This window comes from Theobroma umbraticum, unplaced genomic scaffold (assembly GCF_002168275.2).
Source record: "Theobroma umbraticum cultivar Fairchild unplaced genomic scaffold, ASM216827v3 scaffold_51.0, whole genome shotgun sequence".
Classification (NCBI taxonomy): Eukaryota; Viridiplantae; Streptophyta; class Magnoliopsida; order Malvales; family Malvaceae; genus Theobroma; species Theobroma umbraticum.
Genome location: NW_018397260.1, coordinates 5,173,811 through 5,187,874, shown reverse-complemented (window position 1 = coordinate 5,187,874; position 14,064 = coordinate 5,173,811). Strand labels below are relative to the sequence as shown.

Genomic DNA, 14,064 nt, shown 5'->3' with positions numbered 1-14,064 from the left:
AATGAGAAAGAGAGAGGTTGGCTTAATATGTTTATGAATGTGAAAGCAAAGACAAGGATGTGAGATTAATTTTAAAGTTTACAGCAAAAGATATAATAATTAAAAGAATTATACTGGATGCACAGACTTTGGAAAAAGGAGAAAACTAAATAGATAAAAAGGACGGATAATATAAAGTGGCAATATGAAGAGAACAAAACCATTGCCCCCCTGTGCAAGGATCACTATTCAAAATTCTCACTTATGTTCACATTAACTACTTAATTATTTAAAACCCTTTTCTCCTTTTTTTCAATGATTTATGTATATATCAAAAAAATCTCTTAACGTTCTAGATTTGGGATTTTAGTCCGTGAGAATCAGTAAAGTATCTGTTCGTATGAACAATTAATTAAATTAAAATATTTAATTAATAGACATTCCCTTTCTTCCTCTTCTTGTATGGTGATTGCGTAGGCAAAAATATAATAAGAAAAATGTTCAGTTTTCGTGAATTTGGTGTACGGAAGATACGGTTGTTATGTAACGCAACGCAGGGACGTACAAGGTGCAACAATTATAGAAGGGATTTTCTACCAATTTCCGTAAGTTCAGTATTATATTTGTATAATATTATACCATACCTCAGCCTTTGACCAAGTCAGAATTCAGAAACAAAATCTAAGCTATAATTGAGCTACATCAGAGAATCTTTTACCATTTACACCATCTGAGATTGGTATTGAGAAAATATTGATGTTCCTTTCATTTCCCTCTTCCCCTCTATTTATTTCCAAGGCATGCATATAACTTTGGATTGGTAATATATATCCCACTCCTCATCCCCGTCATTATTATTTAATCTTCTTCAAGTATATATAACATTCAAAGTTTGCTAGTATTTTTCAAACAAATGATATGTATATCTAACTAAAAAAATTTTCAAAAATACAATGAGGTCCTTGTCACCACATCGTACTACATATTTATCTTATTTATCGTTGTGGAATGGGTGTTGGCTTGCCCTACCCAACCAAATCTCCTATTAAACCCGAAAGGATCCAAATCGAAGTCTCTTACGTCTTTTATGCCCACACGGGAATATTAAAATTTGTTGGGTCTCCATCGTTTTGTCCCAATATGATTTGCTGCCTTTCTTTCACATCCATCTTTCTTCACAGCCTTGTACAAACACATGTGACTGTTGGACCTTTGCTGGGAGACAAGGGTTTTACTAGTAGCTAGTATTTGTTTATCGTCTGCCAAAATATATTCTCAATTCTCCCATCTACCTTGCCTTTTTTCTTTCCTTTTCCTTTTAACCTCTTCAATTACTTTGTTTGCCCTTTTATAACATGTTGAAAGATCGATATTGTAGCATATAATCTTTCTAGCAAGGATGTATAATGAATGGAGAGCAATCAATGTCTTGGTCCTTTGCATTCAAAAGCATGGCGCCTCCTTAAGAGAGATAAATTTTGAACATGTTTAACAATTCTTGAAAGGGATTTTTTATTTGATAAAATTGGGTAATAGGCTAATAGCTTTTGAAGGTATGTTTAATTTCAGTATGATCTAGACTTTAATGGATCTTTATCATGTATAATCTAATTATTTTCGTTGAAAGAAAGTTTTATTGAATATAAAGTATAAATAAATAAAACTAATTAAAGATTAGTGATCTATATATATATATTTATCGGTGAGATTAAAGAATTAATATGTGTTCATTTCATATCCTATTTTTTATTAATTTATATAAATATAATTTAACAAGACACTTAGTCAATCTTTTAAACCTGTTGATGAAATTTAAAACTTCATCGAATCATTTATTTTTAAAAAATAATTGCTAAACTCGAAAGTGCATTTGAGCATCAACTGTCATTAATTAGGTTTAATTACCAAACAAGAAAAAACAGAAAAAACAAGAATTGGGTTTTTATTAGGACACAGATTTTTGATCTTAGGCTGGCGTCCAACTGCCCCCCACACATTTCACAAGGTATCTATCTTACACGCAAATGTTGCTCCCCATGTTTGAAAATTTTTGGCTCACCTAAGCCACAAGAATATTGCCACCAACACGTAGGTACGAGTTCTCTTGAGCTGGCGGGCAAACATTGCTGATTCAGCCAAAATGGAAACTCCGATTTTCTGGATAGCAAAATCCATTGAAATTAAATTACCATAAGCTTAATGGTGCTCGTAGTCTTGTAGTCGCTTAATAATGCCAAGCACCGCCTCCATTTACGTATCAGAAGATAGCTAGTCGTCCGACTTTTTTGACCTCTGCTCTTCAAACTAACTCTGGCTTCGCCTCAATTCTTCAACATTATTGATCCTTTCTACGCACATGGCATCCATAATATGTTGCCACTTCCTTTCAAACCTCTAATCGTTTCAATTCTGAGTATTGATGCCATTCACATTATAGAAGAAGAGCATATGCGGATACCTGGACGTATACATATGCACATTCCTTAGCCAAATTGCAAATGAAAATTTCTTACCGTAACTTTTTTCTTCTGTCTTTTCTGTTTGCTCAAGTAGGTGGCTGAACCTTTTGAGAAGCGGATTCAATGTCAAAACGCGTTATATAAAAATGGTTTATTTTTTGTACTATATAGTACACATATCTTCGCTTATAAGAAGCTACGAAGGTACATCAAGGGGAGAAAACAACTTTTACACTCACACTCTGTTTCGAATCTCTATATTGCCAGTCAATTTGCAGCACTTTTTTTTTATTGTCTATAAATAAGTTTGAGATTACAAATTCTATCCCCATCCTTTAGCTGCTGACAAAGCCTTGCATCGGGTTGTGGTATGGATGGCCTGTGCAACAGCACCGTTTAGGATCATAGTGTTCGCTGCAAAATGCACTGATAATCTGATTCGACCTCCCCATTTAGTCTATCAAGAATTCCCAACTTTGTACTCTTTGTTTTATGATGATACTTTACTCTGTAGCCTGTGGATTCTGTACAGACGCTGAGACGCCCCCAATGTTGACATTCTCATCTAGTTTTAGTGAAGTTGAGTATCATTTCCATATTTTAGCACATAATGATGGTCTGCACAGCTACTTCTTTGACAAGTTCATTGTTTTCTTTAACTAATTAACCTGGTAAGAACTTTAATAGTATATGGAATATGGATGACTTGATTGGAAATATTTCACTGCGTACGTAGTTTTTGATATATAGAATGAAGCAAAGGATTTAAGATGTTCAGAGAGAACATTAAATGTAAAACTTGGTGATTAAATTTGGAAATGTTGATGCTTCAAATGATGGGGATGAAGAAAAAATGACAGTGGCGGATATCATGGAAAATCAAACAAGGTCAATGCTCCAGTGCTCCTTTAGTGGAGAGTAAGTTAGGGAAAGACATACCAATGCCAGGATCTTTTTGGTAGAAGACTAAAATGCTTTGCTTGAATTTTGGTTTTTGTTCATTAACTTTCAGGTGATGCCACTGTTAGTGCATGCCATTCATAAATTACTTCTCATGGACTATCTTTTAAGGTTAATTAAATATACACTACACAAAAAAGCATGAAATCTTTCTTTTATTAATGATTAACCCAGATTTTAAATCGTTTAAAACTCAATTTTACTTATCTCAAAATCTAAGAAAAAGGAAAAAAAAGTAGGTTTGGTAATGATTAATTATCATGCGAGTTTAAAAGAGTCGTTTTATTTCTTAGCTAAGCAAAAGAAAAAGCGCCTAATAATGTTCATGAGCCCAGTGGGCCTAGTCTTAATTTACTGCAATTCTTTTCCACATCCTCCTAAGGTGGGCCGCGGGCGCCGACATGAAACCGCCACAAATAGGGAAGCCGATCTTCGATATCATCTTGGATTCTCCAGGGTTTTTTTATCCCCCTCAATTTACCGATGTGGAATATTTGCTTTCAATTTATACTCCATGCTATCTTTCTGAGTTTTTACTGTCACGGTCACTTTTAGTTGCAATTGCTACCATCTCCTTCATGTCATTTGCTGCTGCATCTATTGATCCAAGTAACTCTTTCTTTACACAAGTAGTATTCTATTTGCCCAGAGTCCATGGTATTACTCTACAAAATCTCTTGCAAGTTTGTAGTTGACAAGAATTTACTGCAACGATTATATACACATCAACTTAGTTGATAGTGGGGCTTTTGATGGGGATGGAATAATAAAGAATAAGAAAACCATACAGATTTTGTCAAAAATTGATCAGTAATGGTTACTGATATTGCAAAATTTTCTTTGTTAGATAACTTGAAGCAATACTTGCTTCAAGTTATCGTCCTCTCATGTCATGTAAAACCATAATATTACCAGGTTGTTGAGTCCTATCATGATTCAATAAGTTGTTCTTTTTCACTTTTTTGTGACAAGCATGTGCCCTTCTTCAATAGGGAAAATTCTCTTGTTTTTTTGACATAATTTTGAAGTTTTACCCAGTTTTGCTATCATTATGGCAAGCTTTTACTGTCAAGTCAGTGATTAGATTTGTTTTAATGATATACAACCTACTCCATTTAGACGGAAAACTAGCAGTTATTGTCAAGTTAGTGATTGCAGGCACTTTCCCTTTTATCATTATGATTCTTGACCAAGGGCCTAAAACTACTCTCTTCTTATGTTTGTTAAATTCTGGACTAAATAGTTATTAATAAACAGTAGGCTAACCAAGTTTATTAGAGTTACAACATATCTGTAAGTTTGATAAGTTATGCATTGTAGTAATACATTCCTATTCAGCTGATTGAAGAACTCCTTCATACAGTTTTATTTTATCTGTCTATTTTCTGTGGTAACAAGGGACCGAATTAATGGATCTGATAAGAAGTAATTTTGAATTACTTGATGGTCTTTTGTTTGAATAGGACACTTAGATGGCATCTGTTTTTTCTGTGAAGGGATGACAATTACTTGAGAAGAGATAACCGTTAACAATTGACTTATCCCATATTCCTCTTCTGCCTGTATGAGAACTATCTTATGCTGAACTGTGGCTGAAGAAATCTTAAAGGATGACGGACTCATGGTTGGTTTGACCTTTTTTGTGTACTAAGTTTGTGATTGATGTAAAATATAAGGAGCTGCAACGAAGTAACTTAGTGATGATTGAGTTGGAAGAGACCGGTTAAATGTGCTTAAATGAGTATAAGAAGGTGCATTTCAGTGGTTTATAGGTAATTGAACTTTCTAAGAAGTGAAATTACTTCTATTGGTTCCCTGGGGTCATCATCTTGCAGGTGGATCACTTATGTTGTGAGTGTTTCTATTCAGTGCATTTGTTTTATGAATTCTCAGTTTCTTTTATCGGTGATTCACCATATGTCCTGCCTATTCCTACTAGTTAATCTTCATCAGTATCAGAAAGTCACAGATTCAGAGACAGAATGTGGGGTATTTCCTTTGAAATATATGTGCTTGGTCAGGAATTTAGAATATTATAGGCTTTGAATTTTATGCGCTAAAACCATCAAATTGCTGGCTTAACGACAGGTTGGGTTCATAATTGTTTTTATTTTCATTCTCCCACTTCAGCCCTCTTAGTTATCTGATATAGGCTATCATTGGCATCTAATCAGTTGACATGGCCTCTTCAAAACGAAGCAAGCTCAGAAAAGATGGTTGGGATGACCGGTTACTGTCTCTGTCACTTCTCTTAGTTGCACTTTGCGCAATGGCTCGAAAGTCTATACTTGTTAGGTTGCAGTTTTAGTTCTATCTCAATTATTATATTCCTTTCTTGCATTTAGATGCTCAAAAAGAGAGAAAGAAAATCAATTAGTATAATAAAGTTAAAAAGGCCTTTTATTTTTCTCACCATGGCCTATAAGGCTATAACCCTTCTTGTTGGATCTGGATATGCTCTGAAATACGTTGGGAGCCGGAGCTACCTAATATCACGGGCTTATTCTGTCATGATTTGAAGATATGGACATGCTTGTCTTTTCTTGGAACTTAATTTTTTGATCATGAAGCGCTGCCATGGGTTCTGAATTCTTCACATGGCAGCTGCCGGACCATACAATGGATGGAAGAACATGTTCAATGCTTGCCTGTCGGGTAAGGTGTTTGTCAACCAATATGATTCCCAGGCCAAAAAACAAGAAACTAAATAGGATCCTTGTTGCATCTTTCACCTTTTTAATCTCCATGTTACTGCAACTAAAACAAAGAGAGGGTTGATGCCTATTGATTATACAATTTGTTTTGTGGTAGGAGTTAATGGTACAAATTTGAAGAAGCTTCATTGAAATTTGAATTGATTCTCTACCAATTTTGAACACATAATTTGCTCAGTGATATTTAATTTTGGAAAATCTTAGGGTTGAATTTTCAGTTGTTTTGTGTTTGAGGGAGAGAAGTGGGAATGGATTGTAGTCAAAACTACTTGAAAGATTCACCACACTGGCTATAGGCCTCTTTAGGAATAGGTCTATGGATTATGGCATTTCCCTCTTAACCTTAACTTTAGTTAATTCGTTTCTTATTTTAAGAATTTTCTTGCCTGTGTATGGTTTTCGATTAAATCTTTGGTGTAGCTAGTCATGCTATCTATATTCAAGAAATTTGTGCGAATTTCTGGTTCATATTCACATGGCCGTTCCTTGTTTTATGATTCGATAAAACAAGAGGTATCATAAAGCTTGTATAGCTTCAGTCTTTATCAAGAGGTATTTGGCATTTGCCTACCTAGTCCACTGAAAAAGCCTGATGGTTAGATAATGCACCGGAGGTTCCATCCACTGGACCACGTGGCTTCCAAGTTATTATATTCTACTACGATTATTGGAGATTATCTGCATGCTTTGTGCTACAAGATAATGTTTGTAATTGATTTTTTTAACTACTATGATCTTTTTAACTGGCGCATACTGGATAGGGAGACGTAAATGCATTGAGGCAAGTGAGAGGGCGCAGAATGTCTTGTTGAAGCTGATCCCAATGTGAAGCAAGTTGAGGGATCAGGTCCTCCATGCTTATAGCTGAAGCTTGGGGTATACTTCGAAATCTTTGGATCACGTACCACCTTTCTTCTTTACGGAAATCCCACGTGCAACCCCTTCCAAGCCCTTTACGTCTCACTTTCCTCTCCTTAAGCCTTGAGTCTTAAGAGTCTCAAGCCTGTGTCATCCAAAATTTCATGTGCCAAACTTTCCAAAGTCTCCGAGTATTAGTACTTTCCACTCCTTCCGAGTCTTGAATTCCAAGCCTACCCAACCCAATGTTACGTACAGTTTCTCTCTTTTCCTCTTGAAGATTCCAAGTTTCCAGTGGTGATTGAATATTATTCATGGATTTTGACAAAAGAAATTTCGTACTCCATATATTCTGTTCGGCATATCTTTATTTCGTAATATTTGCATGTCTTGCCGATGAGGGACCAAGCCGGCAATACAATATTTTAGATAACCCCTGTGAAAAGTTATGCTAGGAAAAGCTTGATCGAACCCCAACAAAGCAAAGCTCCGATCTTCCTACAGATTTACTTATATTATCCTTTGTGGAATACTGTTTTAGATTGTAGGATATGTGTCCCTGCAGGAACCCCACAATTGGGTTGGCATCAATATTCTTCTCGTAGTTTTGCTTGTAATTTTTCTATCGAACTTTTGCTTTATCGACCTTCTTTTTTAGGGGTACTAATTGTATGATGCTAACTATTTCTTTGCTGGTAGATTGAGGTTTTGAAAACTTGAGTACCCTATAAGATACAAGATCTGGCTTGTAGTTAGACAGATCCCTTTTGATTGTTTGCTTAAGATAGTCAAAATTCACGTGTGCTTTCTAGTTAGATAGCGCCACAAACAAGGCATATCTGTGATTGGTCTAACACCAATCATCCCACACAAGGATGTGAATCCAAGTTTATTCTGGCAAATTCCCCTGCCTTCATTGTATTAAACTAAAGAAAATGCAAGGCATGTGAAACTCGACAAATATGTCAGCTCATTGAGTAGCTTGTCTTAACTCTCTCTCAGGTATCCAATAATCAAGAATTACTTAAAAAGGTCTCTATTCAATGTTTGTTTTGATCTTAGATTATAAGTATGAAATTGACTAACTAGATAAAAATCTGTCGATTCTTGTTAATTTTAAACCAGAGGCCACTTGCCAAGAAAAATATGAGTCTAGTATGTACTATGGATGTCAGTGAAGTCCTATCTCAACAATGTGTTTGAGCATACAACTTAATTACTATGGAATAAATAAATCTTTCTACGGCATGTCTTGTCTATCAATCCTAACTCATAAGTGGTAGGGAGGGTTTCTGAATATACAGTGGCAAACGTGGATATTCAAGCTACCACTAATCGACTCTCAGAGGTCCAAATGGCATGGTCCTTTGTTTTAGAAACCAAAAATTCTTGCACCTGTAATCTTGATTTAGTTTTGTGGTGTATCGATTTTGCTCCTTTTTTCTAGATCTTGAAGATGCAGAGGCCCAACAGAGGATGGAAAGTGCTGTTAGAGATTCTTTTTTCCCCGTAGAAGGTGTAAACTTTTGACCACTTTTTTGAGCTTTTAGCGAGAACAGGAAACGTGATCCCCTCAGGATTTAGTAAGGACAGCCACTTTTAGAATGTTTTCAGCCCAATGTGTCTTTCCATGAGTTAAAGAAGAAGTTGAGAGATTGATTCAAAATTTTTTCTCTGCTGTCGGCAAAGTAAAGCATGTGGGTAAACCCGAGAGAATAAATGAGTTGAGAACCAAATAAATGGGACATTTCATGTCAGTCAAAACTTTTTAACTCGTAATCTAAATCTATCAATGCTTTTTTTTATGCTGTTTCACCAACTTATAAAGTTCCAAAACTCACCTTTAGCTATCCACCAAGATTTGGTGTCTTTGTTAAACTTTCCAAGCTGTTTTAATCAAACCCAACAGTGACAACCCGAGCCAGACGATGGCATCTTACTGATTGAGATCAATTACCATGGCAATAAGCCAACTTTTGCATTTTTATGTCGTTTTCTCATTAAGTCCCTCAGGATTTTAGATTGTTCTGAATTTCCAATCTCTGAAAGATTGTAACATCATTTTAGTTGTTTCCCACAAGTTTTGCATGTCAGTAGTCTGGTAAAACAAATCATAGTGGAACTTAATGACTGATTTTAGGCTTTTCATTGTCCTATCTTTGGACCGCAGTTCATTTCCATATTGAGTGTACTCGAATTCAAATAGAATTACCTGTCTTCAATCAAAAGAGACATGGAAATAAAGCCTCTCATAATTGATTGGTGGTCCACAAAATTTCACGCTGCCGTCTCAAGCTGGTGGGTGTGCTGAGGAACAATGTGAACTGTATACAAGCCGGCACCGACTAACATTAAGCAGAAAATATGTAGGGGTTAGTCCCAGACAGAAGAGTCTTCCTGAATCTTTAGGTTGAACGAATGTTTTAAATACATATTTGTTCTCACAAACTAAACAACAAGACAAATACCAACAGCTACCAACCCCTTGAATAAAGGAAAAAAGAAAAGAATGGTTAGAACAGAAGAGAAAAAAAATATAAATTGGTTCAACAAAAGCATACAGCTTGGCTTAAATTCATAATTCTATGGAATTTGGCCGAATACTCCCTTAATTAGCCATCTTCTGCTCACTCGGTATTTGACAAATGTTCAATGGCTGAACGGGTTGTTCTTTTGCAGTGAATACCCATTATTAACCACCAAATTTTAGGCTCCAAGACTAACGAATTCAACAGCTGCCCAGTTTGGATGGATTTATCAATCCATTTTCCTGATTAATCCAAACCATGCATTGGAAAAAAGAAACAGCTATGTTGAACCAACAACAAATAATATACAGGGCAGTGCCTATTTCTTTAAGGAATATGACCGCTCCATATATTGTATTTTTCCCCATGCCCTGGTCGAAAGTCTTAATTCTTTTTCATGTACCTAAAGTTTATAGGTTACTGTATAAATGGGTTTAGATTAATATTTAATATAAAAAAATTCAAAAAGATTAAAAAAATTAGAAAAAGAAATAGGGGCACTTGCTAGGAAATTGGTTGATCACACTTGTTTAGAACCTAAGCTACCCTCTGTATTATATCTGCATGGGGCCACCGCAATGGATTGTTTGGAATTCTTCCTTTTTATTTCGTCAAATCACAAATAATTTGCATTGTTTTTGATCATGTGGCCATTAGGGATGGAAGAAAATCATTTGCGAAAAATAATTTAGAAATCTTCACGGGCAAAATGCATCCCCCTATTTATATATCTTATTGGCTTTTTCTTCTTTTAAAAAAAATTGTGTAACCTCTCCTCCCTCTCTCAGTATCCTATAAAGATAAAAGTTGGTTTCTTGGAAGCCACTCTAGGGGCTTGGGAATTGTTATAAATACATCTTCCAGGAGTAAGCCTGTTACATTGAATCCTTCACATTCAAGCCATCTTTGATTATTTTCTCTTTATTATCTTTCTTGTGTTCTTTCAATTGTTTATTCTTACAAGTTTTCAGTTCTTTGATTTATTTTTGTTTTCCTTGTACATGCATAATGGTTATATTAACATTGCTTTGATTCCCTGTTTCTGTTGACAAGTTCTTTGGCTTTAGACTAATTCAATATATCTTCCACAACCATCATCTTCAAGAGGCAACAGTACCTCTGAAAAGGAGAAGAAAAAGAAATAGCACTGAGCAAAAATGACGAAGTATTCAGTGGAGGAGGAATTGGGCTGTGGTCTTATGGGAGGAATTTTCCAGCGTTGGAGCAACTGGTCGAGAAAATCATCCGTACCTGCATTGCCTGCTAAAGGCATTAACAAACCAGTCACTGATAAGTCTAAGAAGCCTTCAACCGATGATTCCAGGAGGAGAAAAACCAGCTCTGAGGACTCTGTCCTTCAGGATTTCTCCAACTTGGCTAAACCTTTACCCCAGCAGGACCAGAAACGAACCAGGAAGTCTGACTTGTTGCCACTCCGAAATTCAATTTCAACTTCTCACCAGAGAAAAGACAGTAGAAGAACCTCAGATGCTGCAAGAAGCTCAATATCCTCATCCTCTAGTTCAAGCCAAACAAGAGTGTCACAAACGCAGAACTTTACTAGTGAGCAGCGCAAATTACAGAAAGAATCCTGTGGCAGTTACTCCAAAGAGATTGCCAAGGTATTTACTACCGATGCACAACAATCAAACAATAGCAAAGCTCTTATTCGAGCTACTTCAAGCAATATAATGCTAGTAGGCCAGTTGGGGAACTTGAGACAGCTTGGAGCTGGAAGTGCTCAAGGGAATAATAGTCCTAATGCAACAACTAAAGCTGTAGATGACTTTTATCAGACTCTTCAAGAGGCTCGCTCCACGACAAAACCACCCGGGAAAAACGGTCCTAGTAAACTTGGTGGTTCTGTTATGGGCAATATTGTAAGGCAGCCTAGTGACGACTTTAACCTTTTTCATGGTCCTATAAGTAGAATGGATCCCGAGGCATTGAAGATTATGGGAAATGAAGCATACAAGCAGGGAAGGTTTGAAGAGGCATTGACTTTATACGAACGAGCGATTTCTCTTGATTCGAAACAGGCAACATATAGGTGTAATAAGAGCGCTGCCTTGTTAGGATTAGACCGTCTTCTGGAGGCTGTCTTTGAGTGCAAAGAAGCTATTCAGCTTGATCCTACATATTGCAGAGCTCATCGTCGTTTGGCAACAATTTATCTCAGGTAATATTCTAAAGACTCATATAAAGTTTTGCTTTATTTGATCATCAGGAGGCTATAGAAAGAACATCTGAAATGTGGAAGCAGATTACTGCTTGTAATTGTCTTATATGATTATCCGAATTCTACCATGCAGATTGGGAGAAGCAGAGCAAGCATTATTTCACTACAAGCATGCTGGCAATCACGCTGACTCCACTGAGATCGCTGAAGCTCAGGCTCTAAACCAACGCCTTAAAAGATGCACTGATGCTCAAAAATTAAACGAATGGAATACTCTACTTAAGGAGACTCAATGTGCTATAACCTCTGGAGTTGACTCTTCACCTCAGGTTAGCGTTCTTTACAGTTTATATACATGGATTTTAATGTATGCTGCATGTGGTTAGATAAAATGTGTGCTTATGGTCATTTTTTTGGGACATAAAATAGGTCAATGCTCTACAAGCAGAGGCTTTACTGAAGCTCCACAGGCATCAAGAGGCCTATACAGCCTACATGAAAGGACCAAATTTTGCAATTGAATCTTGTATCAACCTCTTTGGCCTGGCTGTTAGTGCTTATCTTTTAATCATCAGAGCATTGGTCTACATGGTTTCTGGCAGGTTAGTAGAAAGAAAACTCTTTTATTCTAGTGTAGATGCGTATATGTCTGACATCACTTTTCTTAGCAAATTATATCTAAAGCATGTTGTTTCAATCTTGGCAATATGGAAGTTACCAGCATTGAAAAGGCAGGGGTAATCTAGTTCTTCATTTATTCAAAATTTAAACTGTCTTACTTTCTGTCACAAACTTTATAATTATGCCGACTGATCTCGAAGTATCTTTATAAATGAGAATATAACGGTTGCTTAATTTTGATGATAAGGAAAATGAGTTAAAAAGTCTCGTTACTGTCTATTTTATAGAAACACATGCATCCACATTATTTTAATAGAAATTAACAGTGGACTTGATTGGATGATAATAGGATAGAAGATGCTGTATTAGCAGCTCAGCATGCAGCTAGACTTGATCCAGGCAACAAGGAAATAAGCCTAGTGGTGAAGAGGACTAGAGCAGTATCGTCAGCTCGATTGAGTGGTAACTTGCTTTTCAAGGCATCAAAGTTCTTAGAGGCTTGCATTGTATACGGTGAAGGACTAGAGCATGATCCATACAATTCAGTTCTGCTATGCAACAGAGCAGCTTGTAGATCTAAGCTAGGCCAATTTGAAAAGGCTATTGAAGATTGCACAGCTGCTCTTAACGTGCAACCTTCTTACAGCAAGGCAAGGCTAAGGAGGGCTGATTGTAATGCCAAGGTAAACGATTCCCACTTCAAGGTTAAGGCTTTTGCTGGAGCCATAATTGTTCATGAATTTTCTTGACCTATTATTCATTACTGTTTCTTTCATTATCTACAATCAGCTAGAAAGGTGGGAAGCTGCAATTCAGGATTATGAGATGTTGATAAGAGAAACACCTGGAGATGAGGAGGTGGCCCGAGCTCTGTTTGAGGCTCAGGTCCAGATCAAGAAGCAGCGAGGTGAAGACATTAAGGACATGAAGTTTGGCTCAAATTTGGTTATGATCTCCAGCAACGAGCGTTTCAGGCACTTTGTAACCTCACCTGGTAAGCAGTCATTAGTCAGGCAACAAATTCTGTTATGACAAAAGTTTTTCCAGCAGTTTAATTTCAAAAGGAGCGTTTGTAGAAACTAGCAAACAGTTTCGCCATTTCCCTTTGAGATCATTGGTTTGATAATAAAAAGAATGAAAACCTTTTATTCAATGACAGGGATGACTGTGGTGCTTTTTTGTAACAAAGCAAAACACAAGCAAGTGCTGCTGCTAATGGAGCAAGTGTGCAAGAGATTCCCATCTGTCAACTTCCTCAAGGTCTCTTTCTTTCCCTTTTTTTTTTAATCCAGTAGCAGAGTCTTATCTTCTAGTAGATGACACAATTACGTTATCAACAACATCATTAAAATATTTAGAATACTAAAATATATCTTGGTTGACCTTTTCAGGTGGAGGTAGAAGACCATCCGTACTTGGCTAAGTCCGAGGCTGTAACCTCCATTCCAGCTTTCAAAATATACAAAAATGGATCAAGGGTCAAAGAAGTTCCAGGCAATAACCCTGAATTGTTAGAAAGATCAGTCAAATTGTACAGCAGTTGAAGAAAACTAGACAAGATCATAGGGAACGAGTAAAGAGAAGATGTGAATATGCATGGGAATAGGGAAACTTTGTTACCTTTTCACAAAGAAAGAAAGCAAGTTCAACAGACGAAAAAAATAAAAGTAAATAATGGGGATAATCATGTCTGCTCTATGACTTTGCTGGCATTGCACATTAAGGTGGAAAAGTCGAGAGGCATCAGCCCGGCACCTCAGATTTAA

At 36.5% G+C, this 14,064-nt stretch overlaps 1 protein-coding gene across 1 annotated transcript; it reads left to right on the top strand.

Moving 5' to 3' along the window:
• The first annotated feature begins 9,848 nt into the window (after window positions 1–9,848).
• LOC110417356 (TPR repeat-containing thioredoxin TTL1-like) lies at window positions 9,849–14,058 on the top strand. Its single transcript, XM_021429670.2, has 8 exons — window positions 9,849–10,364; window positions 10,552–11,677; window positions 11,811–12,006; window positions 12,107–12,279; window positions 12,648–12,981; window positions 13,088–13,292; window positions 13,458–13,558; window positions 13,690–14,058. The coding sequence occupies exons 2-8, from the start codon at window positions 10,656–10,658 to the stop codon at window positions 13,840–13,842; spliced, it is 2,184 nt and encodes a 727-aa protein (XP_021285345.1). The 5' UTR covers window positions 9,849–10,364; window positions 10,552–10,655; the 3' UTR covers window positions 13,843–14,058.
• The last annotated feature ends 6 nt before the right edge of the window (window positions 14,059–14,064 follow it).